The sequence below is a fragment of the Podarcis raffonei genome, chromosome 14, assembly GCF_027172205.1.
Source record: "Podarcis raffonei isolate rPodRaf1 chromosome 14, rPodRaf1.pri, whole genome shotgun sequence".
NCBI lineage: Eukaryota > Metazoa > Chordata > Lepidosauria > Squamata > Lacertidae > Podarcis > Podarcis raffonei.
Window position 1 is genome coordinate 37,627,066 of NC_070615.1, and position 24,395 is coordinate 37,651,460.

General features: G+C 44.7%; 2 protein-coding genes across 9 annotated transcripts; one reads left to right on the forward strand and one right to left on the reverse strand.

The window, feature by feature from the left end:
• Positions 1-132: 132 nt before the first annotated feature.
• On the forward strand, positions 133-13,648 carry SPSB3 (splA/ryanodine receptor domain and SOCS box containing 3). Of its 7 annotated transcripts, none has more exons than XM_053364374.1 (7): positions 133-322; positions 5,907-6,055; positions 7,796-7,973; positions 8,549-8,736; positions 10,320-10,422; positions 11,786-11,911; positions 12,679-13,648. In XM_053364374.1, exons 1-7 carry the CDS (start codon positions 256-258, stop codon positions 13,020-13,022), a joined length of 1,155 nt encoding a protein of 384 aa, XP_053220349.1. In that variant the 5' UTR covers positions 133-255; the 3' UTR covers positions 13,023-13,648. The 7 variants fall into 7 exon arrangements, with proteins under 7 accessions (XP_053220349.1, XP_053220353.1, XP_053220350.1 ...); XM_053364378.1 differs by having other exon boundaries at positions 311-385; XM_053364373.1 differs by lacking the exon at positions 133-322 and adding an exon at positions 398-596.
• Positions 13,649-14,974: 1,326 nt separating this feature from the next.
• On the reverse strand, positions 14,975-24,385 carry EME2 (essential meiotic structure-specific endonuclease subunit 2). Of its 2 annotated transcripts, XM_053364776.1 has the most exons (8): positions 22,860-24,385; positions 22,407-22,543; positions 21,553-21,645; positions 19,411-19,535; positions 18,174-18,285; positions 17,000-17,115; positions 16,237-16,426; positions 14,975-15,264 (listed from the first exon to the last, which is right to left on the reverse strand). In XM_053364776.1, the coding sequence occupies exons 1-8, from the start codon at positions 23,335-23,337 to the stop codon at positions 15,094-15,096; spliced, it is 1,422 nt and encodes a 473-aa protein (XP_053220751.1). In that variant the 5' UTR covers positions 23,338-24,385; the 3' UTR covers positions 14,975-15,093. The 2 variants fall into 2 exon arrangements, with proteins under 2 accessions (XP_053220751.1, XP_053220752.1); XM_053364777.1 differs by lacking the exon at positions 21,553-21,645.
• Positions 24,386-24,395: the final 10 nt, after the last annotated feature.

Below are 24,395 nucleotides of genomic sequence, written 5' to 3' on the forward strand. Positions count from 1 at the left end.
CTCCTGTCCTATGAGGCAGCACTCACCTTACTTATTGACTCTTCCTTCTCAGCCAATCATATCTCGGAGACCGCCTTCTCTCTTTTTTTCATGGAGTGAGAAAATCTCCACCTCCTTGTTGAAGAGGGAGGAACAGGGTTTGCCAATGAGAGAGATGAGAAAGGGTCACCGGCGTCACCACGCCGTACTGCGCGTGCGACTTGAGCGCTATGCCGGGCGCTGAGCAAGGGAAGCGTCCAATCAGGAGAGAGGAAGATGGTGCCGTTCCCCCGCCCTCTCCCTTTCGTCGGGGGCGGGAGGAGCAAGAGGAGGAGTGACGCAGGTAGGAAACGGACGTGAAAGGAGGGGAGGGAGCCGAGCCGAGCTGCCAATGGGCGCGGCCGAGGTGGGCGCGCGCAGCGTGGATTGTTTATATCTCGCCTGTGGGAAGGAGGCCGGGGTGCGGCGCCTGCCGATGTGGAGCGGAGGGAGGCGCGCTCGCTCGCTGGCTTCTGAGGGGCCGGGGGAGGAGGAGGAGGAGGGGAAGCGGCTCTGTGGCTGGACGGCTGAGGTAGGCCATGGCGGGTATTGGCGGCTGTGGAGAACGGGGCGTATGTGTATGTATGGGGTAAGCACGGCCTGCGGCCTACAGCTCGGTTGAGAAAGTACTTCTGAGGCCACTAGCGGACCGTTGGCCAGTTTCTGGCAGGACCCCTCCCAGTGGCTGCTGGGAGTTCTCGCAAAGGACGCTGGGTAAAGTTGGACACTGGTCTCATTGCCCCGCCCCCAACTTACGAGGCATTTATTGGGTGCTTGGCCGAGAGACAGTGAGTCAGCGCAAGAATTATAGAATTGTACAGTTGGAGGCGGGGAGACCCTAAGGGTCATCTAGTCCAACCGAATGACTGTTTCTAAGTGGGGACACGATTTAGCTGAAGTCGAGAGGTGCTTTTTCTCCTGTAGTTTTTTAAGGTACCTCTGTACCTTCTTTGCTTAGAAGACTATTTGGAAGGATGTGTGTATGTGTGAAAGAGAGAGAGATTTGACAAAGGCCCAGTCGTGAGGTTTGGGATTCTATGCTGAAGACACTATCTCTGCACCCCATAACTTTTTAATTGTAACATAATGAATGAGCCAAAGGCCCAGTAGCAGGATATTACATTATGCAAACAAAATACTAAAATGAAAAAGTAGTAACACACCCTCAGCTGGTGTGGATGGTAAATGTTCAGTCAGAAGCATAAGAAATAAAATCCCATCTGAGGGCATAGAAGCGTTCTGGGTCAGCAGCCCATAAATTGACCACTGGAGAAAATGAGAGACATGAGATTTCTGTCAGCCTTGAAGGCATGGGAAAGAAACATAGAAACTCTTGAAAAAGCTTCCTTCTAAAATTGTATGTGTGCCTTTCCTCCCTCCCCCCCTTTCTTTACATCACAACTCTTAAAAAGTATAATTCTGTATGGTTGTGATGGGGAACCTTTGGCCCTGCAGATCATGTTGGACTCCAGACTCCCATCAGCCCCAGCTAGTATAGTATAAGAGATAGGGATCATGGGAGCTGGAGTCCAACAATATCTGGAGCGCCACAGATCCCCCTGCCCTGCAGTAGGAGGATCCTTTTTGCCACACACCCATACAGGATGTCGGCCTTCAGAGGTGGCTGCAAGGTACTCCTTGTCTATCTGGTTGGTCCTTTCTGGCTAGTCTGTTTATAGTGTGTTTTTCTTGGGTTGCTGTATTTATCTCTTATAAGTAATTCACTTTATTATGTGTCCATTTTCTACCCATAGCCTTTTAAGAACAATTTTAATGAGATTAAGAATACAAAAAAAATGTACACATGAAAAAGCTAAACACTGCTCTAAAAAGCAGTGATCTAAAATAAAATGTACATACACATCTTTAAAATCAGTAGTTGGCTTGATTTTGTATTTTCTTAACTTGCATTTACCGGTCTATGTAAGCTACTTTGAGGCACCTTGGAAAGGTGCATAGAGATATTTTTTAGCGTGACGTCATTTAGAGCGTCTGCGCATGCGCGAGCAGCGAAACCTGGAAGTAACGCGCAACCCGAAAGTGCTCAACCTGAAGCACATTCAACCCGAGGTATGACTGTACGTGCATCTGGTATCCACAGTTTTGTTGGGGCTACCAGAAGCATGAATGTGGGCATTGGGTCAGGCACCTGCACTTTGTTTTGTACTTAAGAGTTTCCTGTGCCAAATACTAGCACATCTGAAGTGCATATAATTGTTGCATATAATGTGGTTCTGTTCTTGGAGAGCCTGGTTTCACAATGGATTCATGGAAAATGGTGGGACTTGAACTAGGATAAAATCCCAACTCTATATGGACAACATAGTTCATTCTATCCTGTGGGGCTGGATTACCTGTGTGCTTTGGCTCACCTCTGTGATACTAGCATTCTGTATTAAGGCAGTGCAGTACAGTTGCATATAAAGTTGGATTGGGATCAGAGAGACCTGCTTCAAATCCCTGCTTAGTTAAGGTCAGTGGCCTTCCAGGGTGCCTTTCATATTCCCCTCCTTTATGTGCTGACTTTAATTACTGACCGGGCACATAATTTAAATGTGATTTTCTACCTGTGTGTGTTAGAAAGTAAGTGATGCAAAGTCACTTCTGCTTTATGGGATGTCATTGCCATCTTTGAGTAGTGATGGTCCACATTACATACTAAGTGACCTTTTCTTTCCACTTGATAGTTTAAGGCTGTGATCATTTAATACTATTTATTAATGAAGTAAAAGTTAGGATACTTTTATGCAAGAGTCTTTATATCTAAGAAAACTGATAATTGATAACTTTGTTCTGTGGTCACATTACATAGTGCTTACTGAGTCTTGTGGGTGCCTTAGGAGCCTAGCCTTTCCTTTAGCTTTCTGGGACTGTAAGCTGGTGATAACCACTCCTCTGTTACATATGAGAGTCACTCTGGTTACAGCCATCTAGACTTCCCCTTTCAACCCTGGCATTTTCTAGCTAGTGTGGATTGTAACTCTGTATGCCTAAGCCAGTGGTTTTCAGTCAGTGTGCCATGGCACCCCGGGGTGCCTTGAATGATGGTTAGGGGTGCCGCAGGCAACACTGACCTCTGTCCCTCTTTCCTTCCTTCCCTCCTTTCATGCCCTCTTGCCTCTCTGCCTCCCAAAGGCTTGTGTGGCTGTTTGTTGCAGCAGCCCTGGCTACAAGCTCCTCAGGCAAATGGTGCCTCTGGAGCTGGCCAGGGGGTGTTGGTTGCCCGAAGCTGAGGCAGCCTCAAAAAGGGGCGAGGGGCTGCTGGCTCTGCAGGCAAGGGGTGACATAACTGGGCTTCTGAGACTTGGAGCTCCCATAGGGGAGCCACAGAATTAATGTAGTTGGTCAAGGGAGCCCTGGACGCAAAAAGGTTGAAAACCTCTGGCCTAAGCATATATTATATGAATGCATGTTTGCTGTTGAAGCAGTGTACTGCTTTCTAGCCCTAGTGGTTTTTGCACTGGAACACACTCCTTATGGCATCATTATAGGTTCACCCTACAGTGGAAGGAAGCAATCCTTTCTTTTTTAACAGTTAAAGTATGTTGTCTGCCATAGAGACTTTGCTTCAGTGCTCTTGATGTTTCCCAGCCGTGTCTTGGTGTGTTTTCAGTTTGTTTTCTGTTCATGCTCCTCTTTATCCCCTACTTAGCTTGTTATAGCTGCTCCTTTGACTGTAAAGTTCACTTGGAGTAATCTTTTTCCTCACAAGGCAGCTCAGTTGTTGACCTGCTGAGCTGCCTGGAGTGGCTCATTTGATCACTGAGCTGAGTGGCCTTAATCGCATTATGCCTATCCTGGTATTCTTTACATGATGCCTGGGTTGGGCAGTTCTGAAATAGAGGCTGTTAGATCATGAATGCTTATCTTCTGGGACACCTTTCAGGACCTTTTCCTGCAAAGTCATTGCAAAACGTTTGGATTGTATGAGGCCCTGCTGAATATCTAAAGTACCTGAATGACAACCTCTTTTCTTGCATACCCCCTTGGGAGCTAAGAATGGCGCTATTTTTCCCCTACAATGGCAATAATAATAATCATAATAATTTGCTTTATATAGCTGCCCCATAGCAGAAGTATTCTAGGAAGCCAGAGTGGTGTAGTGGTTGGACTAGAACCTGTGAGGTCAGGGTTCAAATCCCCACTCAATCATAAAGCTCACAGGGTGACCTTGGGTCAGTCATAGCCTTTTAACCTACCTCACAGGGTTGTAGAGATTAACTGAGGGGAGTGAGCCATGTGCTCTTTGGAGAAAATGGTGGGATATAAATGCAATAAATAAGCTCTTCTGCTTTTCTTCTTAAGAAAGCTGGAGGGGCCAGCCGGATGGAGATGGCATCCAGAGATCTCCATGTGGTCACAACTGGACCTGTGCCAGTGGCAAAACATGCCTGGCACCTCACTAATTTCTAACACTGCTTATCCACTGTGCTTGTCTTGGGTATTGTGCCTCAGTAAAGCACTTAATTTATCTGTTACAATATAGAGTCAGTGGTCCTTATTTCTGGTTTAGGCTTGGGGTGCAGTTTTGAACCCTGATTTTCATAAACTCCTGTAGCCTGGGGGTGAATAATAGGGCAGGAAAGCTTTGGTCACATTTAAGCAAGTACTGTAAGTATTGCCTGTTGGCAGATGTTTCAAAACATTAAGTTTGTGGCCTGTAACTTCTCTGTATAGAATGATTGGAATCGGCTGCAGTGTAGCAAAAATGTATTTGGTTAAAACTCTCGATGTTTACATAAAGGAGGATAAGGGAGGTTCTTGCTGGTCTCTCCTGTTGGATCTCTCTTGTTTTCGGTGAAATATTTTCCCTTGTACTGTACTGTATGCTCTTCTTGACTGCAGTGTCCACCCCATCTCCAAAGTAGTATACAGCACTGTATTGATTTATCCAGAGAGCTTAGGGAAACACATGGTCATTTGCCCCCCCAGTAGATCAGACTTGAAAGCACGACTTGCTCAAGGTCATCTGAGGAGATTCCCAGTGAAGTGAGGATTTGGGCTTGGTTTTCAGTGATCTTAGTCTAATCGCTACATTGTACAATGCTTCCATTACGAAACCTTGCAATTTAAAAAAGTAAACTTTAAAAACATAAAACAAATGGACTCAAGAAAGAGGCCAGGGTAGGGTGGGTGGGAACTGGGAAGAGAAGTGGAAAACTATATGAAATGACATTTTCAAAGACTGAACTCCGGGGGTGCGGGAGAGAGTACATACATGACTGCTGTGATGGATAAGTGAATCTGTCTAAGACAGAGTGCCTGATATGATATTATTCTCTTTCTGCCTTCCTCCTCTCTCCAGGCTCTCATGCCTCCTTCCCTGTTCAGGCTCTTTTATAACACGTAGCTATTTGCTTCAGATGGTCTGTCTTATGCATTTGTACAGAATTATTCTGAGAGTTATTAATTCCAGGGTTGAAAAAATGGTTTTAAGGCATCACTAGCAGTTAACACAGTACAACAGATTACCTTTGTTTCTGTTGACTTTCCCTAGCATTTTTGTTGTTGTTGCTACATTCCCCTCCTCCCTGCAAAGAACTCAGGGTTGTGCATATGTTTCCTTGCAGCAGCCCTGCGAGAGGCTTAAGTCGGCAAGACAATGACTGCCCTAGAATCAGTAAGCTTTATGGATGAGTGGGGATTTGACCACAGATCTTCCCTGTATACTGCATATAGCTGCTTACTATCCCTTCTCTTCATTTACTTTGACTCTCTTCATTAGATTATAAGCCTGCAGGCAGGGCCTGGACATCACTTAATACATGTTAAAGGCTATAAATAATAAACAATTTCTGTCTGAAGGAAGGATTATTGGTCTTGTTATTGTGTGGTTAATAGTAAAGTAGGAAGGGTTGGCTTGAACATCATCTCTCCTTGCTTTCCAGATTACCTCTCCAAACACGCCATGGCACGCCGTATGCGCAACAGCAGAGCCTGGCACTATGTCCTGAGTGGGGTACGCCGTGATGCAGACTCAAGGACAGTAGCATTGCCTTCTGGATCCCTTAGCTGGTCGTCTGATTCTGATGGGCAGGTATGATAGTGCAGAACAGCCTTCTTAAGACCCAGTGCCATCTGGATAGTTGACTGTTTGTCTGAGTGGGAAAATTGACTGTTGGCATGTGTTTTGGATTTTTGACCAGGACTGTAATAGCTTTGCCCAGTGAGCTAAATTTTCATGAGCACTGAATCCATGAACCTAGCAGGGAGCTTAAATTGATCTACATTCATGTTTTTTCTCAACTGGGTGACAGAAGTAAGTTGGCACTATTCCTTCCCCCACTCCCACCGGAATTGAATTAAACCAGCATGTGTGGTAAACCACATGAAAGTTTATTTTGTGCTAGATGGAGTCTATTTACTTCATCAGTTGATGTTTTCAGAGTGTGGGTGCACCCAGAGCTTGGTTGCAGAGTGTATGCTCATTTTGTTCACAATACTCAGATTCAGCTGAGATCTCCATTTGAGAGGTACTTGAATAGTAAAGCAGGGAAGGAACAATGCCTGAGCCCCCAGCTAATTTATTTAATAAACTTATTCATTGTGTTTATATACAGGTGATGACCACTTTGAGCGCATTCAATTGATGCGTGACCTCTGACATGTGGGTTGTTTTGGACTAGGAAGAGGGTAGAGTGGGCATGAAGGGGTGGGACGGGCTTCTATGTGCTCTGCCGATGTGCAGGGGGGCCAGGAATGCAAGCCCCGTGCAAATTGGGGTTTGCCTGTACCACCTTTCTACTAAGGCTTCCAAGGCGGTTTACAATTTTAAAGTGCTAAGATGAAGGGAAAAACATGTAAAATTGGGAGTGGGGGCAGTCGTGACTGGAGTGGGCTCTGATGTCGTCTGTACCTGCCTCCCTCCCTCACACTCCTCCTCCTCCTCAGAGGAGCAGGCTGATGTCTGAAAATCAAGGTTTGAAATTGCACTGCTGTAGGGTAAGGCTGAACCACTAAGAGGGACTACTGACCGTTTTGTAACCAAAACAAACTGGGAAGTTAGTTAAAAGCACAAGGCTCAGTGCAAAGAGTGTAGGTTAAGGAAGTAACAGTGCAATCCTATACATGTCTATTCAGAAGTCCCATTAAGTTTAGTGCAACTTAGTCCCATATAAGTGGGTATGGGGATTGCAGCCTAAAGCAATAAAAGACCATCCCTACTTGATTTTATGCTATGGCATCCTCCTACACTCTCCAGCCAGTCTTCTTAGGAGCTAAACTTTCCTCACTAAAGCAGTGTATGGCTTCCAATAGTCACTAGTATCAATGGGTCTCTTATCTTTTGTCAATTCCCCAGAGGAAGAAGGTATAAGAGCTAAAGGAAGGTGGAGTGAGAGAGACAACAGAAAAGCCTGCAGTTCTTCCTACTTTGTGGGTTTTTATATAGATAAGCAGGTGTCATATCAGCCTCTCTTGTCATATTATTGTGGCTGCTGATTCTGCTTTGCTGCCAAATGATGCCTCTCTCAACCTCTTATCAGTTGAGAGGGTTCAGCTTCAATAGAGGCTACACAGAGCCAAGCTCTTTCACTTCAGTCACCCTTTAGAAATTCTTTTAAGTAATCTTTAAAGTCTGGCAAGGATTCATTTATACCAGTGAAAGTGAACAGCATTGACTTCAGAGAGTATATGTAAGAATAAAAAGAACTTAGCTTAAAAATAACATTTCTGTTGAGAGGAGAAATCCATGGGAATGGAAAATGACATGGGTTGGTTCTGAGCATTTTTTTTTGAAAGAGCATTCTAATAGTTTGTTTTTCTTTCTTCTGGGCAGCACAGCGACTCTGATTCAGAGCCAGAATTTCCTTCTCTTTTGCCTTCCATACCCACAGCAATCCCTGTAACTGGAGAGTCGTACTGTAACTGTGAAAACCAGAATGAAGCTCCCTTCTGCTCTAATGTGCACACCATTCACCGGATCAAAGATTGTCAGTGTGGAGAGGAGGATGAATGTAAGGAAGCATTTTAAAAATCTCATACGAGTTAGGGATGTGTTGGAATGTGACATAGATGTTCAGGGGGAAAATAGTGAATGGATCTATGACTCCCATTGGCCATGCTGGTTGGGCCTGATGGGAGTTTGACTCCAGCAACATCTGGAAGGTCATAAGTTCCTCAACCCTGCTCCATTTCTGATCTTTCTCCACAGGGCCTTTGGAGAACTTAAAATATCAGTTAAGAAGAGAAGGCAGAAATCTTTTCACATGCCCAGAACCCCTCTCTCTTACATGCTAGTTTTCTGTGTGGAGAGATTTCTTGAAATCGATTACTTTGTTCCATATTATACTGCTTTCAAAGGCAACAAATCATGGAGGAAGATCTTAAATAACTTAAATACAGGGGCATTAGGTCCTGAGAGTGTTTACATGCAGCCCAAATTGGTACAGTCCAGACACAGGTTTACTACTTCATTTCTCTTCATTTGTAATAGCTCTTCATTTGTGTTGAAGTGCAGTTTGAGTTGGGTGGCTGAGATCCAATATCATTTGTGTTTTTGAAAGATACCATCTCCCCTGCTGTCATTTAGATTTTGACTGGGTATGGGATGACCTGAACAAATCCACTGCAACATTGCTGACCTGTGATGACCGTAAGGTGAACTTCCACATGGACTACAGCTGTGGCACTGCTGCAGTCCGGGGAAACAAGGAGCTAGCAGAAGGGCAACACTTCTGGGAAATCAAGATGACCTCACCCGTCTATGGCACAGACATGGTACATTGAATGGTGATGTTTAGGTGCTGCAGGGGGCAGCTAAACAAAACAGGATGATTCATTGATAGCAGTACACTAAGCGTATTCTTTTAAAATATTTTTCTCCTGCTTTTGCAGCTGAAAGCAGCAAGCAGCCAACATTAAGTGTAGCTTGAATTAATAAATGGCACATCAGTAAAACTCATCAGAAAACAGGCCAGAAGCATGTAAAGCATCAGTCAGGCTCTGGGGCTGGTGGATTAAAATGATTTTCAAATGGCATCAAAACACGGCCAATGTAGGATCCAAGCAGCTGTCCTAGGAGTTCTATAACTTGGGCACAAGCTTTCACTTGTTATTGCTGTGCTTTGCAATTGAGTAGAGATGCCATTTATGAAAACTGGCATCTTGTATGGTGAAGTCCAGTGGGGACACCATGATCTGCATAATCTTCGTACCCTTAGGCCACCGCATGCGTGTACAGCTGTGTCTTTAACCCTCAAATAGCTCTCAGATATGGTGCTTTCATATCATTGCTTGCTTCACTATGAGGCTGGAGGGTTCCTTGCACTCCCAGAATGCTTGCTTAGGGGCTGCTGGAAAGGAGTCATAGCTCAGTATTTACATGCTAGAGGCCCAAAATTGAATCTCTGCTACCATCTTCAGCTAAAATGATAAAGTAGCGGGTGAGGGGGAACCCTTGAACTCAGATCCTAGAAAGCTGCTGTCAGTCAAAGTACATAGTATGTGAGTATATCAGGTATGGGGAACCTTTGACTCTCTAGATGTTGCTGAACTATAACCCCCATAATCTTCGGCCATTGGCCATGCTTGCTGGGGTTGATAGGAGCTGGAGTTCAACAGTATCTAGAAGGCCAAAGGTTCCCTAATTTTGGGCTAGATGAACAAGTAGTCTGACCTGATAGAACACATAATTATTTTACATGAACCAGCCCTAAGATGACTTGCTTATTCATATCCATTGGAATAAACCGTTCCATCTTAAGACCAAAGATTTCCTTAGTAATGTCTTGGCCTTTGCTGCAGGCATATGTGCAGCATTAGAGACTGAAATGTTTCGGGGTGGTACCGTATTTTCCATTAGAGTTGTAGGTTTGTCAAATTGCCTAAATTCAATTATCTGTCATAGGTCTACACAACCAATAAAGTGCTATGCAATAAATTGGATGATATTGTGCTGTGACACACATTATGTGAAATAAAATCATGCAGATTAACACAGCATGTCAGACTGATGTACTGCTGAGGTCGGTCTGAAAGAGTTGAGTGTAGCAGAGCTCAAACATGGGCCAGAAAATAATTCAATTCTATAAACGTATTATTTATCTAAACTAGAGGGAATGCATGTTGGTTTAGAAAGTAGGGAGTATGAATGATTTCCCCCACCCAAAATGATGGTTGGAACCTGAAATGTTCTCTGTAGTAGTGGAGCAGAATCAGTGGCTCTGAAGGCTAAATAAAAAGCTTACCTGAACAAATGCTCAGGTGATTGCTTAGGTGGCTCCATGATTTATGTAGTGTGTGTCCTTTTGTCTGTGTGCCTGCCCTCTTCTCCCCATTCCTCATTTTCTGTCCACATCTAGATGGTGGGAATTGGGACATCAGATGTGAACCTGGACAAGTACCGCCACACGTTTTGTAGCTTGCTGGGCAAAGATGAAGATAGCTGGGGCCTCTCATATACAGGTAATGGCAGCATAGAAAATAATTCATGGGATGAAGGAGAAATGTGAAGGTTTGCCAGTAATTAGAGGTGGCTGGGTGGCTCACAGAGTGATTGAGCCATCAGAGATCATTGCTTAAAGTTGTGCTCCTTCAGATGTGATTGGACTCCAAACTCCCATCATCGCCAGCCCCAGGCAGCATGGTCAGTGTTCACGGGTGATGTGAGTCCTAGTCTTAACATAATCTGCAGTGCTACAGGTTAGTTAGCCCTGACTGAAATGTTGAGAACATGAATGTATAAATTCTCCCTTACAAAGGAAGTGAGAGACCATGATTGACTAAAGGAGTTGGACAAGTCATGCTGAGCAAAGGGGTTATATAGTTCATATATTTGTAACTGTAAACAAAAAGTGAAATGATTGGCTTCTGAAGCGGGGGGGGGGGGAGGTATTTCTGTATTTGAAGCCTAATTCCAGCAGGCAGGTGTGCAGCTGGCATGCCAGCATATAGGAATGGACTAGTGCATGTGGCAGGTGCATTTTAATGGGCTGCATGTGCATGGGAAGCCTGCACAGGTAAGGGCTTTTTCTTGCGGCTCACACCCTGTATAAATTGGCCTTGGAGTGCAGGCTAGAGAGCCAAAATGCAGGCTAGCTTCCAGAAGTTCAAAGTTTATATTAACATCTTATTCTGTGCATCCCTATTTTATAGGTTATCAGAGAACTTGCACATGCATGTGTAATTAAAATGGCATCTTCACTCTTGCAAGTGTTGGTTTACTACTTACGTTTTTGGGACTGCTGCATGTGTAAAATTACTCTCTACTATAAACAAAATGGCTTGGGCCAAAATTTGGCTAGTGAAAAAGCCAAGTATTCAGCTTGTGGTTAAAAAGTTAGTATCAATATTTTAAAAATACATCAGAGCAGGTCCCTGCACTGAGAAGATTGCGATCTCAAACATGGCACTGAGGTGTCAACAAAGTTAGGAATCAGGGGTGAGGGTGAACTTGGGTGTGTACTTTCCTTTGGTTACAGTAGCGGATGATGCCAAAGGCTTCGTGGAATTAGTGGTGACATCACACAGGTGTTCTGGGAGGCAGTTCTAGGCATGAGGGCCATCAAGGGAGAGAGGGAAGATTTGATTTGTTTGAAGGAGCACGGTCCATTTTGTTCTTGCACCCAGCTGTTTTGGCAACAAGTTTTTGTGAGGACTTGAATTAATGGATCAAGACAGATTCACTGACTTTCTGACAAGCAGTCAGAGGCTTGCCCATGTATAACTGATAAAGAACTAGGAAATAACTGTCTTAAGAAAAAGTTGGAATACACAGAATGAGTCTACAGTATATATTGTGTAATTGTGGCTGCCAATTGCCCTCTAGGACTCCTCCACCACAAGGGAGACAGAACCAACTTCTCGACGAGGTTTGGCCAAGGCTCCATTATTGGAGTGCACCTGGACACCTGGCATGGGACTCTGACCTTTTTCAAAAACAGGAAATGCATAGGTAAGAACAAGAGATCCAGAACAGGTTTAAGCTGACCAAATGTTGGCACAGCTGAAAGGTGTAGTCCAGTTTTGAGATGAGGGGGAATGTTGGAAGAAGATGCAACTAAGCAGGAGGGAGCTATTGCTAGATACAGGGTAGGATCACTGAAGTGTGAGATCTAAAGTTTAAACTTTAAGGGACTGCCTCTCAAAATATCAGCATGCTGTGTGTCCCTGCTACACTCAAATTACAATTTTCTCATATGTAAAGATGTCAGAGGGCCTAGTTGTTAGTGCGGCCTGAGCACCCCAAGCTTTTGATTATTGAAAAGCTGTTTGGAACTAGTAAAATGTAGCATAAACCAGAAGTATATGCATGTAAGCCAGCTTTGGCCTTCACACCAGCATAACTACGACAAGTGTATGGCATCATGTAGCAGCATGACTGGTGTCTGGACAGTTTTCTTGATCATGCACAGAGACAAAGAGCATAGAATCACACGTTGCTGCTGTTTTCATTGAGACGCTGTGACTCACTGCTCTGCGACAAGCTCCTCCTCCTCCCAGATACAGGACACCACGGAGTTTTGACCCTGTCAGTTCCAAACTCCACACTTAAGTCCCAAATTGAAGTTTTCTCTGTAAGACTATCAAGGGATGGAGTGCCCTGCTCCCCAAATCCTTACAGTGCCCTAGCCAATGGCTGAATTATAGCTTGTGTGCCTTTTTTTATATCTCCGTGATTATGTGTTGATCTCAGGCCTCCTTTTTGGTATTTCCATCCAGGAGTAGCTGCCACCAAACTTCAGAACAAGAGATTCTACCCCATGGTATGCTCAACGGCCGCTAAGAGCAGCATGAAAGTAATCCGCTCTTGTGGCAGCCACACCTCCCTGCAGTACCTCTGCTGTTTCCGTCTCCGCCAGCTGCTTCCTGACTATGTGGATACACTCGATGTGCTGCCCCTTCCCCCTGGACTGAAGCAAATTCTGCACAACAAACTGGGCTGGGTGCTGAGCATGAACTGTGGCTCGATTCAGCCACCCTCCCCCACCTCAGGAAATGATTCAGATAGCTCTTGCAGTTCAGATGCTGAGGAATGCCAGCGAAAGAGATGCAGAAGGACATAAAACTTTCTTTGAAGGCCATGTCTTGAAGGATGAGGGTTTTTCCTCAGTGTCTTTATAAGGGTGGTTGAAGCTGGCTCCCCAATGAGGGCAAAGATTTCCCCACTTTCTAGTGAAATCTTGGAACTCAACAAGTGTTTCCTGCTTTGGCAGAGACCTACCTTCAGGAGGCAAGCCATTCCTGTAGTTTGATTACCCCCGTTTGCCTCCTGCTCATCAACTACAGTTGCCAAGTTTTCTGGAAGAGTCTCTGAACCTTGAGACATTCAGTAGCCAAACAGGACAAGGAACACTTTCCTCCCAACAACCAAATGAATGAGACTCAATTTATGATGAAAACAGAGAAGCCAATGTACTGTGTTGGTTGGCCACTTGCAAGTAATGCCTCTGGGACACAGAAACAGCAATCTTTATCAATATAAAAAGGGCTCTTAATCTCTTGTGTGTTTTTCAGTGCTTTGGCACAGACAGCTCTGGTGCAAAATTAACTTGCTAGACTGTCTCTGTAAGTGAACTCATGTGAGCCTTGCAGCTTTATTTGCTTTGCATGTCTACCCGCTGCTTCTCCTGTATTGAACTATATGAAAACATAATTAAAATACAAGCTGCATTGACTTACAAGGGTTGAACACAGGCGTAAGTGACTAATGGTTTTGTTTCTGGTACTGCTGTGGGACTTTGCTTCTCAAGGTTCCTTCATGACATGGCTCAGCCAATACCAAACCATTGTTTGGCATTAAGTGCATGACCTGCACGCTCAGATCTCCATCTTTTTCACAAATCATAGTTTGCTGTTGCCTTTGAACTGGGTGCATCATATTTTTATTTTGGGATACTTGTGTCCCACCCTTTAAATAAATACACAGGCTGGCTTATGATTGTACCAAATCAAACATGCGATTAAAAAGCATGTTGAAAACACTGAAAGCAGGATAAGAACCTCACAGAGATAAAAGATGGTTTAGCTGAGAGGTGATTTGGTAATGCCAGACTTGCATAAGCTACTTTGTTTTCTAGAACTGGAATCTATTTTGTTAACTAAAATCTTGTTGCCTGCCTTCTAGACCATTTGCAAAATAATAACTAGAGTGGTGTGTGTGGACATAGTTAGAATTAAAGAAAAGTGTGCCTTTGAGCACCATATGAACTGAGTTTACATTCCTGTCACATAAAGATCTCCTATTGGGCTTCTTCCAAGCTTTATTTGTTGCTTCATCCTAGTTTACTAATTAAATGCTCTTTTGCTGCTATTGTTGGGAGTTGGAAATGTGCTGCCTTACTGCATATCAGTCACAAAGCTATCTCTTGCCTTTCACCAAATGGTCTCAGGGCAGGTTACATAAATTACTGCAATTTCAAATAAAGAATTAATTAAAACTGCAAAACTAAACAGTCACATAAGCAGCAAAATAATAGGAGGGTAAACATCCACTCACCCAGGTGTTGTGAGTAGAGGAATGTCCTGACAACATATACAATGACAGTGTCATGAGTCCTTGAGCATATTGCACAACCTGGGGGCCACAACACAACACACTTGCATACCCCACTGCCCCTCTAACATCACAAGGTGGTGGGACTTCTGACACTGCCATTCCTATGTATCTTTAACATTTGGGCCAGTTGAGATATCAACTGCTTTAGATTTAAAAAGGTTGGGGAACTAAAAGGGCTTTACCAGGTGCTAAAATGAGACTCTTTGGTCCCAATTTCTGGCATGTTCTCACAATTACTAAGGCAGCCTTTTCACTGGCAACTTGGTATAACTGATGATAGTAGAGAAACTCCGATAAGGGCCTCTTGCAGGCTTACGTAGAGACAGGTGATCCTTTGGGTAACTTGGTCCAAGTGGAACTAACACTACAGATTTGTATGAAGATACGAAAAGGCTACTGCAAGCCAATCTTCATTGAATGAGAATTTCATGGGCAGGTGGAATAATTCAAGAGGCTTGATGGTATTTGTGCACAAGACATTTACTGCTTTCTAGAGGTCCATTCTGCAATAACTAGCAATACAGAAACAGAGGTTCAGTGATTAGAAAACATGAGATTCTGGCCTTTGACTATCTCACCTAGGCACTTAGGTCTAAAACAAGCTCTTGATTGGTAGATATCATGAAGAGGTAGACCCGACGAGACAAGTCTGGGCCAATCCGCCGCTCCCTCTCATTTTCTTCACTTCTGACCAGAATGTCACTTAGGAGGAGCTGTTTTTCTTTGTCTGTGCTACACTCTCTGTAGGCCTTTAAAAAAGGAAAAATAAATTGGCTACAGACAACCCTGATGATTTCCTCCAGTGTAGAATGTAGAGCCATTCTGAACCTATATTATGCCCTATTGGATAGCCATTGATTCAACATGCAAAGAGAAGCTTATGTTGTTAGATCCTTATCAGGAAGAGCTGGGATAGTAATAATTTTATTATTTATACCCTGCCCATCTGGCTGGATTTCCCCAGTCACTCTGGGCAGCTTACAGCATTTATAAAACATAGTAAAACATCAAACATTAAAAACTTCCCAATACTGGTCTGCCTTCAGATGTCTTCTAAAAGTTACATATCTCCTTGACATGTGAAGGGAGGGCATTCCACAGGGAGGGTGCCGCTACCAAGAAGGCCTGCTTGATTTCCTGTAACTTTGTTTTTCGCAGTGAGGGAACCACCAGAAGACCCTTGGAGGACCTCAGTATCTGGGCTGAACAATGCGGGGTGGAGAGACTCCTTCAGGTATACTTGGCTGAGGCCGTTTAGGCTCAGTCGGTAGAGCACGAGAGTCTTACTCTCAGGGTTGAGGGTTCAAGCACCGTGTGGTTTGAGTCTTGAATTTTTGGTGCTTGAGTGTCCACGGAAGCTTTGCAACGTAGGAAAATGGGAATAAACCAGAAGATGACTCTGTCTCCAGGGGACCCTAAGGGAGTCCCCCCATAATAAATAATATCTCAGTGACAACTGAGCACACCCAAAGGGCACCAAATGCCAACTGACCATTGGGAATAAAGCCCAGCCACATTTTGCTGTGGGTCTGTTGAGGCCCATTCAATTTACTTCTCTGGAGCAGCAGGGGAGAAAGCCTTGGCCCTCTTCTCTGCAGCAGCCCTCGAGATATTTTGAGGAGGGCTTGATCTGCCTACCTGCTTCGTGGCAGGTTTGCCTTCCTCCTCTCTGGAGGCCTGCTGATTAGCCAACGACAAAGCAATCCAAGATGTGAACTGACCTCTAGCAGCAGCTGTGGTGAAGGGTATGTTTTGGTGATGGCTGCTGCCATGGCAGGGCTGGTTCGGTTAAGCTGCTGGATTTGCCTCAGCCAGGCCTGTCGGAGTCCCATCCCATCTTTCTGCACACGCACTCCACTGGCCCACCCACCATCAGCGCAGAAGGAGAAAGGCTGGTTTCCCTGCTGTTTCCTGTGGGAAGAGGCAAAGGGACAGGCTGCTTGAGATGAGATGTCTTTAAAAACCGAACAAAGCCCTCAGAATGTTCTAAGTGTTGCTCACTTACTAATAGATAAACATGCAAGCATCTTCATATGCATAAACAATATTTCTGGAGAAAATCAAGTATCTCAGGAGGGGCATCCCTCCATGTGCATGTGAGAGAAACAACAGATGCCTCTTCTAAAACACAGTCCTATTGTTTTTGAGTTAAAAATAAACCCCCCCAATTTATCAGGAAGCAGTAGCAAAGAAAGTGTTCCTTTTTTCATCTGGTTGCCTCAGAAGAAGAGTCGAGATGGCAAGGTATGGATTTTCTTCTTGCAAATGGTATATTACTAACATGCACCAGGTACATATGTGTGTGTCTCTATCAGTTTTTCTTCAATAAAGAATTGGGAGGCTTCCTTTTCATTCATGCTACTTGTGCACACATTAGAGGCATTCCGGCTTTATAAAACAGACACTTGCAGCTAAGGGGGTGGAGGGGAAGAGCTTTGAAGAGAAACGAGGCTGCAAAGATGATCTGTGGCAAAAGGCACTCACTTATATGGGCGCTGCGCAATAGCTTTGGTCATTGCAGAAATGTGCTGGGCAAACTCCTGCCATGTCTCCAGGAATGAGACACCGGTGTTACTCCAGAGTTGTAGCACCACCAGAGCCTGCAGGAGCAACAGGGAGACAGAATAAATAGGGATCATCTATGAACACAGACCTACATCCAACACAGTTACACTTAAGGTCACTGAAGTCCATGGACTTAAAGCATGCCCTAACTTTTGTGTCGCACTTGGGGCATAGCAAGGTTATCAGGAAAGTCTGATGTCAGTACTCAGCACTTTCAGGCAGCAAGCAAGGCCCCAGCACTCTTAAGAAGACTTACAGAATGCTGATACCCACCTGTCTTTGGTTCCCCCTGCCTTCCAATAGGATTCAGCTCTAGTGGCCGAATTTCATCTAGCAAGGACCATTTTGTTTTGCCCTCATTGCATCAGTCCAGGGCATTGGGGTATATGGGGGATAGCAGCCAATAGTGGGAGGCACTATGTTTCGATAGTGGCTGCCATTTTGTTTTTCACACAGTGCTCTGGACTAATGCAACATCTGGAGGATTGTGGGGAAACAAAATAGTGGGCCAATGAGGCTGCTTTCCAGAGGAGCTCTGCCACTCCTTAGAAAAAAGAAGGAAGAAAGGAAGGAATGAATAAATAAATAAATAAGGAAGGAAGGAAGGAAGGTCTGTCTCACCCCTCTGCTACACTACATGGTTAAGTTTCCATCTGTGAACCTTAAGAGGGGGCCTTTGGTTGCTGGCAAACCAGGACATAAAGGCAATGGCATTCCTCCATTTGCTCTCTGCATATGGTAGCCACAGGAGTACTGTCTCTATGCATCATTTAGCTATCAAGGCTGCTGAACTATTGACAGAACTCTCCTTGAAGAATAAATCAATCCTTTTTTATTTCTAGAATAACTTGCATAAGAAAACCTTGCTCACCTACGTGGTTCAGCATCCTGTTCTCACAATGGCCAGCCTATATGGGAAGCCTGTAAGCAGGACCAGAGTAAAGAGCACTCCCCCCTGGTGACTCCCAGCAACTGCAATTCAGAGGTGCATTCCCTCTGACAGTGGAAGCAGAACTGGCCACTGATAGCCTTGTCCCTCTTCTCCAAAAGCTCCTCCCCTTACAACTGGCTCACTCTTGGTAATTGTATTCACCTCCTGTATTTGATGCTCTGTCATCAACAGTTCTGGGCCAGGCTGGAATCCTGGCGCCTCCTCCTGCCCAGGATTCAGTGCTTCCTGCTGGTGTCCACGATGCTGGTTATACCTAAGCAGTTCAGATCAGAACAACAGATTGCTAGTTTTCAAGCTCTTGTGAGTGACGCGATTTATATATCGCTTATCGAAACGTGTTTGACGTCAGGCTGTAGTTTACAACATAAACTTGGATCTGTTATTATTGACATGACCTTCATTTGTCAAAAACCAGGTACCTCGTAGGAACCCCGCACCAATAAATTTGGAGACGCGATGGGTCTGCAGAATTTTTTTGCATAGTAATAATAATTTATTATTTATACCCCACCCATCTGGTTGGGTTTCCCCTGCCTTTGCAGCTTAAAAGGACAGGAGTCACACACTGCATTGCCCCCGTGAAGAAAATGACGGTATAGAGGCTTGCACCAATTATGCGGTTTTACGGAATGCACATAGCTGAAAGGAATGGCTTATCTTTCCACTTTCACACAGTGCGTAGCTAAACCATAGAACTCACCCCCATAATGGCCACAAAGTTGGGTGGTTTTAAAAGAGGATTAGATAATTCCATGGGAGATATGGCTATCAATAGCTGCTAACCCTGATGTTCTACCTCTGCGGTTGGGAGGCAGTATGCCTCTGAACAGGCCTGTGAAGAGCTTGTCTGAGGCCAATGGTGGGACTCTTCAAACAAAAAAGCAGTCAGTCCCTGGCAGGGCCCCCTAACTAATTAAGCCCTCCAAGGCCCAGGACAAGTGTACCCAGCTCCTCCCCACCTCTGCATGGGCCTGCCTCTGAGTTCCAGTTTCGGGGAATCACAATTGAGGAGAATGTCATTTGGGCTTCCCTTAGGCAAGTGGCTGGCCATTGTGAGAGCATGATGCTGGATTCTGGGGTCCAGAAGGGCTCTTCTGATGTTCTTATGAGTCATCTCTATTTTCCATGTAAAGTGCACTCACTCAATAAAGCAGATCAAAATTACTTTATAACGTCTAAGCTCTCTTTATCTTTCTTTCTGTACGTTGCCTTTACCACCAGGAGAGAATTCAGTATTCTCATGAAGCAACATAGAGGTGGTGGGGATTAAACACGAGGCCTTCTGCATCCAAGTGTGTGCTCTACCACTGAGCTACTTGCCATGTGGAAGACAGGTCACTTCTCACCCCTAACTTAGCTGCCCTCCCAATACATGTACCATTGGTAGGCATCTAGTCCAATGACTGCCATGCTGCAGGAGATTGCACAGTAATCTTTCGGGCTGCTAAAGGGCAACATTCGGGTGAGATCAGGCACATTCTGCTGCTTGCCAGGGTTCATGCTCTGAAATAAAAGAAGACAGTGTCACAGACATGCATACACAAGAAGCCTTTCCATAAGAACTTAAAAACAGTTTTTGGTCCAGCTAGGGAGGAGCTCAGCTAGTCCAGCCCCCCAGCATGTGTAGAGTAATTTGTGTTAATTTTCTTAATGTAGATATGGGTGTGTGGAGACAGTATATGCAGAGTTTGAGTTGCACAGCATTACAGTCCCTGTCACTCCCTGGGCATCTCACTGGGGGATGCCAATGGTGTGAGCATGTTGTGACATAGCATGCATATCAGTAAAGCTATGGCGACACCCAGGCTGGGTGACTGCATTTTGCTCTACATGGAGTAAAATGGTGTGGAAGCTCCAGCTAGTGCAAAAAGGGTTTGAGTGATGAACTCATGTATTACCACTATGATACATTTATGTTCTCGTACCCTGTCACAATCCCACACTTAGAGAAACAAAGGAAACTGCCTTATACAGAGTCAGACCCTTTGCCCATTTCAATACCATCTGCATCAACTGGCAGCAGCTATCCAGAGTTTCAGGCAGGGGCTTCTCCCAGCTCAACTGAGACAGCAATGATTGAACCTGGAATCTTTTGCATGCATGCAAAGCAGGTGCTGTACAGATGAGCAGATGAACTATGGCCCTTCCTGGAAGTTGCCTTATACTGTGTCAAGCCATTGCTCCATCTAGCCTGGCGACAATTCTCCATGGTTTCAGGCAGGGGTCTCTGCCAGCCCTTTCAGGGGATGCTGCGGACTGAACATGCAAAAGAAGATGCTCTGCTACCATATTCAAAGAGAAATGGGAACACACTTTCAGGTGCTTTTCTGAAGGGAGGGTTTTCTCTTTTGGGGAGAGAGAGAGAGAGAGATAGATGAAAGATGTGTGTGTGTGTGTGTGTGTGTGTGTGTGTGTGTGTGTGTGTGTGAAAAAGAGAGGGGGGCAGGAGCAGGAGAGAGAAGGTGAAGGGGGTGTATGTGTAGTCTCTCTGTGTGTGAAAGAGAGATAGAGATGTGCTTGGGCAGAGAGAGGAATGTGAGTGAGAGGAGGCATGTGTGGTGTGTGAGATGCACATGTGTCTGGTCTGTATGCATGTGGTGAGTTCATCCCATATAGACCATAGCCACTTTGTATATTTTCCCGATAATCGGGAATGCTGTTAAGACAGTGGCAGCATTATTGTGCGGGGGCCAAAATCAGTCCACAATCAGGATGAGGAGGATTTATCTGTCTTCCCATGGGAGGCATACGGTTGGGGGGATGACAACAATGAGTGCTCTCTCTCTTGCGTTATGCCACATCCCTATGCCAGCCATAGTTCTGTACACGGGCAGGTGGTTTTTCAGGTAACCTGCTCCCAAACTCTTTATATGTTAACAAGACTTTGAACATGGCCCAGTAGCTGACTGGCAGCCAGTTGTGATCTCTACTCGTCTAACAACTTTGTTCTATGCAAGAATCCCTGTTCTTCCCTGCTCACCTTTGGCCTTAATGCTTCCGGCACTCATCTCCTCTTGAATACTGCTTGCTGCAACCTAACTCTCTTAGTGCTGCCTCTCACTTACTTAGCTCTTCAACACCTGTGTAATAAGACATAAATTCTAAAGCATACTCACATTTTTAGTAGGAGGTTCCCCCGCTTTAATGGATTATGGATTTTTATCACATCCTCAGAACAGTGATGTGTAGAGACACATTCCAGTAAGAAGCTATGCCTAAGCCTTCAATCTAAACAGATTTACTAAGGAGTAAGTCCCACTGATAACAGTAGGGCTGTAACTGTTACACTTGACTGTAGCAGTCAATTGTTCAAATGAAACATCTGAATTCAACCCCCCCCCCCAAATTCCAGGCCCAGAAATTGTCCTTAAATAAGCTTAGGACACCTCTACAACATACTTCTGCCACCCTCAAAAGTACTCCTCAATGCAATCCATGGGGTTTGCTGAGAGTGGCCATAGGACAGTGCTATCTAGGTGGCATATTTAAACAGCAGATACAAGAGACGCTATTACCATACCTGCATTAAAGAGTAGAGGGGTCTGAGAAAATCCCAAGGCTCCAGTAAGAGCACGATCTCCCTTTCATCTTCAGCCTTTTCCTGGGGGCCATCCTACAAAAACAAAGTCAACCATTTTGTCAGTACAGACAAAAGGCTCTTTCCCCACAGAGCATAATTTGGTTATGTGGCATTGACTGCCACAATATGTATGTAAGCAACTTTGGCTTGAAACAAGGATGGGGAGCCTGAGGTCCTCCAGATGTTGCTGGAATACAACTCTCATCATCCCTGAGCATTGTCATGCTGGCTGGGGCTGATGGGAGTTTGAGCCCAACAACACTGGGAGTACTACGAGTTCCCCATTCCTGCTTTAAAAAGAGATTAGCCAAATTCATGGAAGCCTATTAATGACTACTACATACAGTCATGTACTAATAATCACTACTAAATGGAACCTCCAGACTGAAGGCATGTTACTGAAAACCATTTGCTAGGAGATTATTAGCTTCACACATCACTTGCTGACTTACAGAACCGTTCCAGAAGGAAATAAATTGTATTTTTAAAAATCCTTTAAAACTACTACTACTCCATCTAGCTCCCTGAAAGTCTTAACAAACCTGGTTTGATACTGGCCATGCTCGACTACTAGCCCTATTTTGCAGAAGGATCCATTTTAAAGTTGCTTCTATGTGTGGCATACATATAAATACATTATCAGCACAAGTTCTATTTTTAAGTTGCTTGTTTTTCTGCCTGCCTACAAGCACTATTAACAGCAGATGAGCAGAATCAGGAAATGAGTTAAGTAGAAGACATTCCATATTTCATCTGTGCCTTGCCTAGCTAACAGCTGAGTTTCGAATACTCACCATGCAAGACATACTACTGGAGAGATCTCTCTTCCAGGTTATGCTGTGTGGAACTGCCTGAGGTTCAATGTGGTATTTACACTCCAAAGAATCTAAAGCTCCCAGCAAAGCATCTGAACCAGGATCCTCTAGAAGACCTGATGGGCAAGGATCATACAAATGGCCTGATTCACATCTTAACTGTATTATACAGCACTATGGGTCAGTGTCCCAAGCACTCTCCTCTAGACCTCAACATACCTAGTGCCAAGAGAGTAAAAAATTCCACTTGCTCTGTGAACCACCAGTGACACTGCTGCAATGGATAGAAGCAGCTACAACAGAACCCAGCAACAAGCTGCATGCAAGAGGCCTCCTATTCCCAGGTCAAGATCTACTGGTAGATTTGCAATAAATCAGGCACAGGGATCAATTCCCAATTGTTTGAAAACAGCACTAAAATAAAAGCCCTACCTGGGTCCACACATACAGTCACGTACTTCATACACTGATCAGGCCGTAAAGATTTCAAGGCAGCTGCGGCTTCCTTTCGTCTCTCTTTTTCTAGTGCATACTGCTTTTTCTTCCTCATTTTCTCTTCTTTTTGCAGTTTCCTTTCAAGCTTTCTGTCTTTCACTTTGGTCTGCACTGCTCTTGGTCCTTTAGGAGGCTGATTTTTCTTCTTTTTCTCTGGACTGGGGGAGCAAGATGCTACTTGGGGCACTAATGTAAGCGAAGGCAACTCTTTGGGTTCACCTGGACTTATGCATGTTTCCAACTTTTCTTTGTCCAGGTGGTCCCAAACACCAGCTGCCACGTGACTCACAACAGCCACAGAGTCCTGCAATTCGATGTCACTGCCTCCTTCAGAATCAGAGATCTCCCAAGTAATGGCTCTTCTGACAAGCTGGCTGGTTCTGTCAAGAGCGTCAAGCTTTTTACATTCCTCCATGGTTTAATTTATCCTCATACACTGCCTCTTAAGAAAGTTTGTTCAGGAATGCAGAAGCATTTGCAGAGTCCCAGGCAGATTTGCAACATATCCAAAGGTATTTTAAAGAACCTCAGACAAGAAATTTCCATAAGGATGCCACAAGTTCAAAACTCACCTGATCATCATTAGAAGCAACCCACAGTTTTAAGAATAATCAGACAGAAACTGCCATTACCAAGTCAACAACTTTTCAAGTAGTTTTATATATGCACACATATAAACGTAAAAACCTCACAACCATATGAAAAGCACAGATTCCTAGGAGGCTGTACAATTTTCAGTACCACAGTTAACTAGGAGAACCCACAACCTTTTCTAGAAGCGGAAAGACCATACTTAGAAGATGAAAGCAACCCTGGCTCTCCTCCAATTCCAAGGCAGCAGACCACATTCCCCTCTTTCCCCACCCAACTGCTGAGACTGTATAATAGTCAAACAATTTTTCTCTTTTTTAAGACTCTGCTGCTTCGCATTTCTAAGGACATATTTGTTATGCGCTATAACTGAACCACCATCCCCTCACTGCGAATCCCGCGTTCAGTCTGCCCTCCCTCAGTAACCCAACCTCAACAAAGACAAAACCTATTATTTGGTCGGTTGAGTGATAATAGAGAGTAGCTCCAAAGGATCACCAAACTCAGAATTGGGGAGTTAAACCCCAAGAGCTCCACAACAACCCTCCCGCAAGCCTACCAACCACAATAGCACCAAGGGAGGTACATCCCTGCATCTCTTTCATTAGCAAAAGAAGCTAAGACAGAGAAGCTTCTCTGCGGTGCAGCCTTTTAAACGGTCCCTGCGGAAAGAGGTTGTTGCGCGGGGGGAGTTCCGCTCGGTGCTTTTCTTCCACCCCCAAAAAATAAACAAATGCCATCCAGCCGGGAAGGGGCAACTTCCAAAGGACTGGGTTGCGGCGGAAGATGTAAGGAAGTACTCTGAAAGAATTGACCTCCACACGGACTTAAAATAAGAGTCCACCGAGAATAGAGTGGAAGTGTTGCCTACCGGATGATTTA

Coding starts and splice junctions, on each gene's coding strand:
- SPSB3 (XM_053364373.1), top strand. CDS start 455: ATGTGGAGCGGAGGGAGGCGCGCTCGCTCGCTGGCTTCTGAGGGGCCG. Junction 6,056..7,795: donor CGTCTGATTCTGATGGGCAG/GTATGATAGTGC, acceptor TCTTCTGGGCAG/CACAGCGACTCTGATTCAGA. Junction 8,737..10,319: donor CCGTCTATGGCACAGACATG/GTACATTGAATG, acceptor GTCCACATCTAG/ATGGTGGGAATTGGGACATC.
- EME2 (XM_053364776.1), bottom strand. CDS start 23,337: ATGGAGGAATGTAAAAAGCTTGACGCTCTTGACAGAACCAGCCAGCTT. Junction 21,646..22,406: donor CCAGTAGTATGTCTTGCATG/GTGAGTATTCGA, acceptor TTGTTTTTGTAG/GATGGCCCCCAGGAAAAGGC. Junction 17,116..18,173: donor CAGAGCATCAAATACAGGAG/GTGAATACAATT, acceptor TTGCTCCTGCAG/GCTCTGGTGGTGCTACAACT.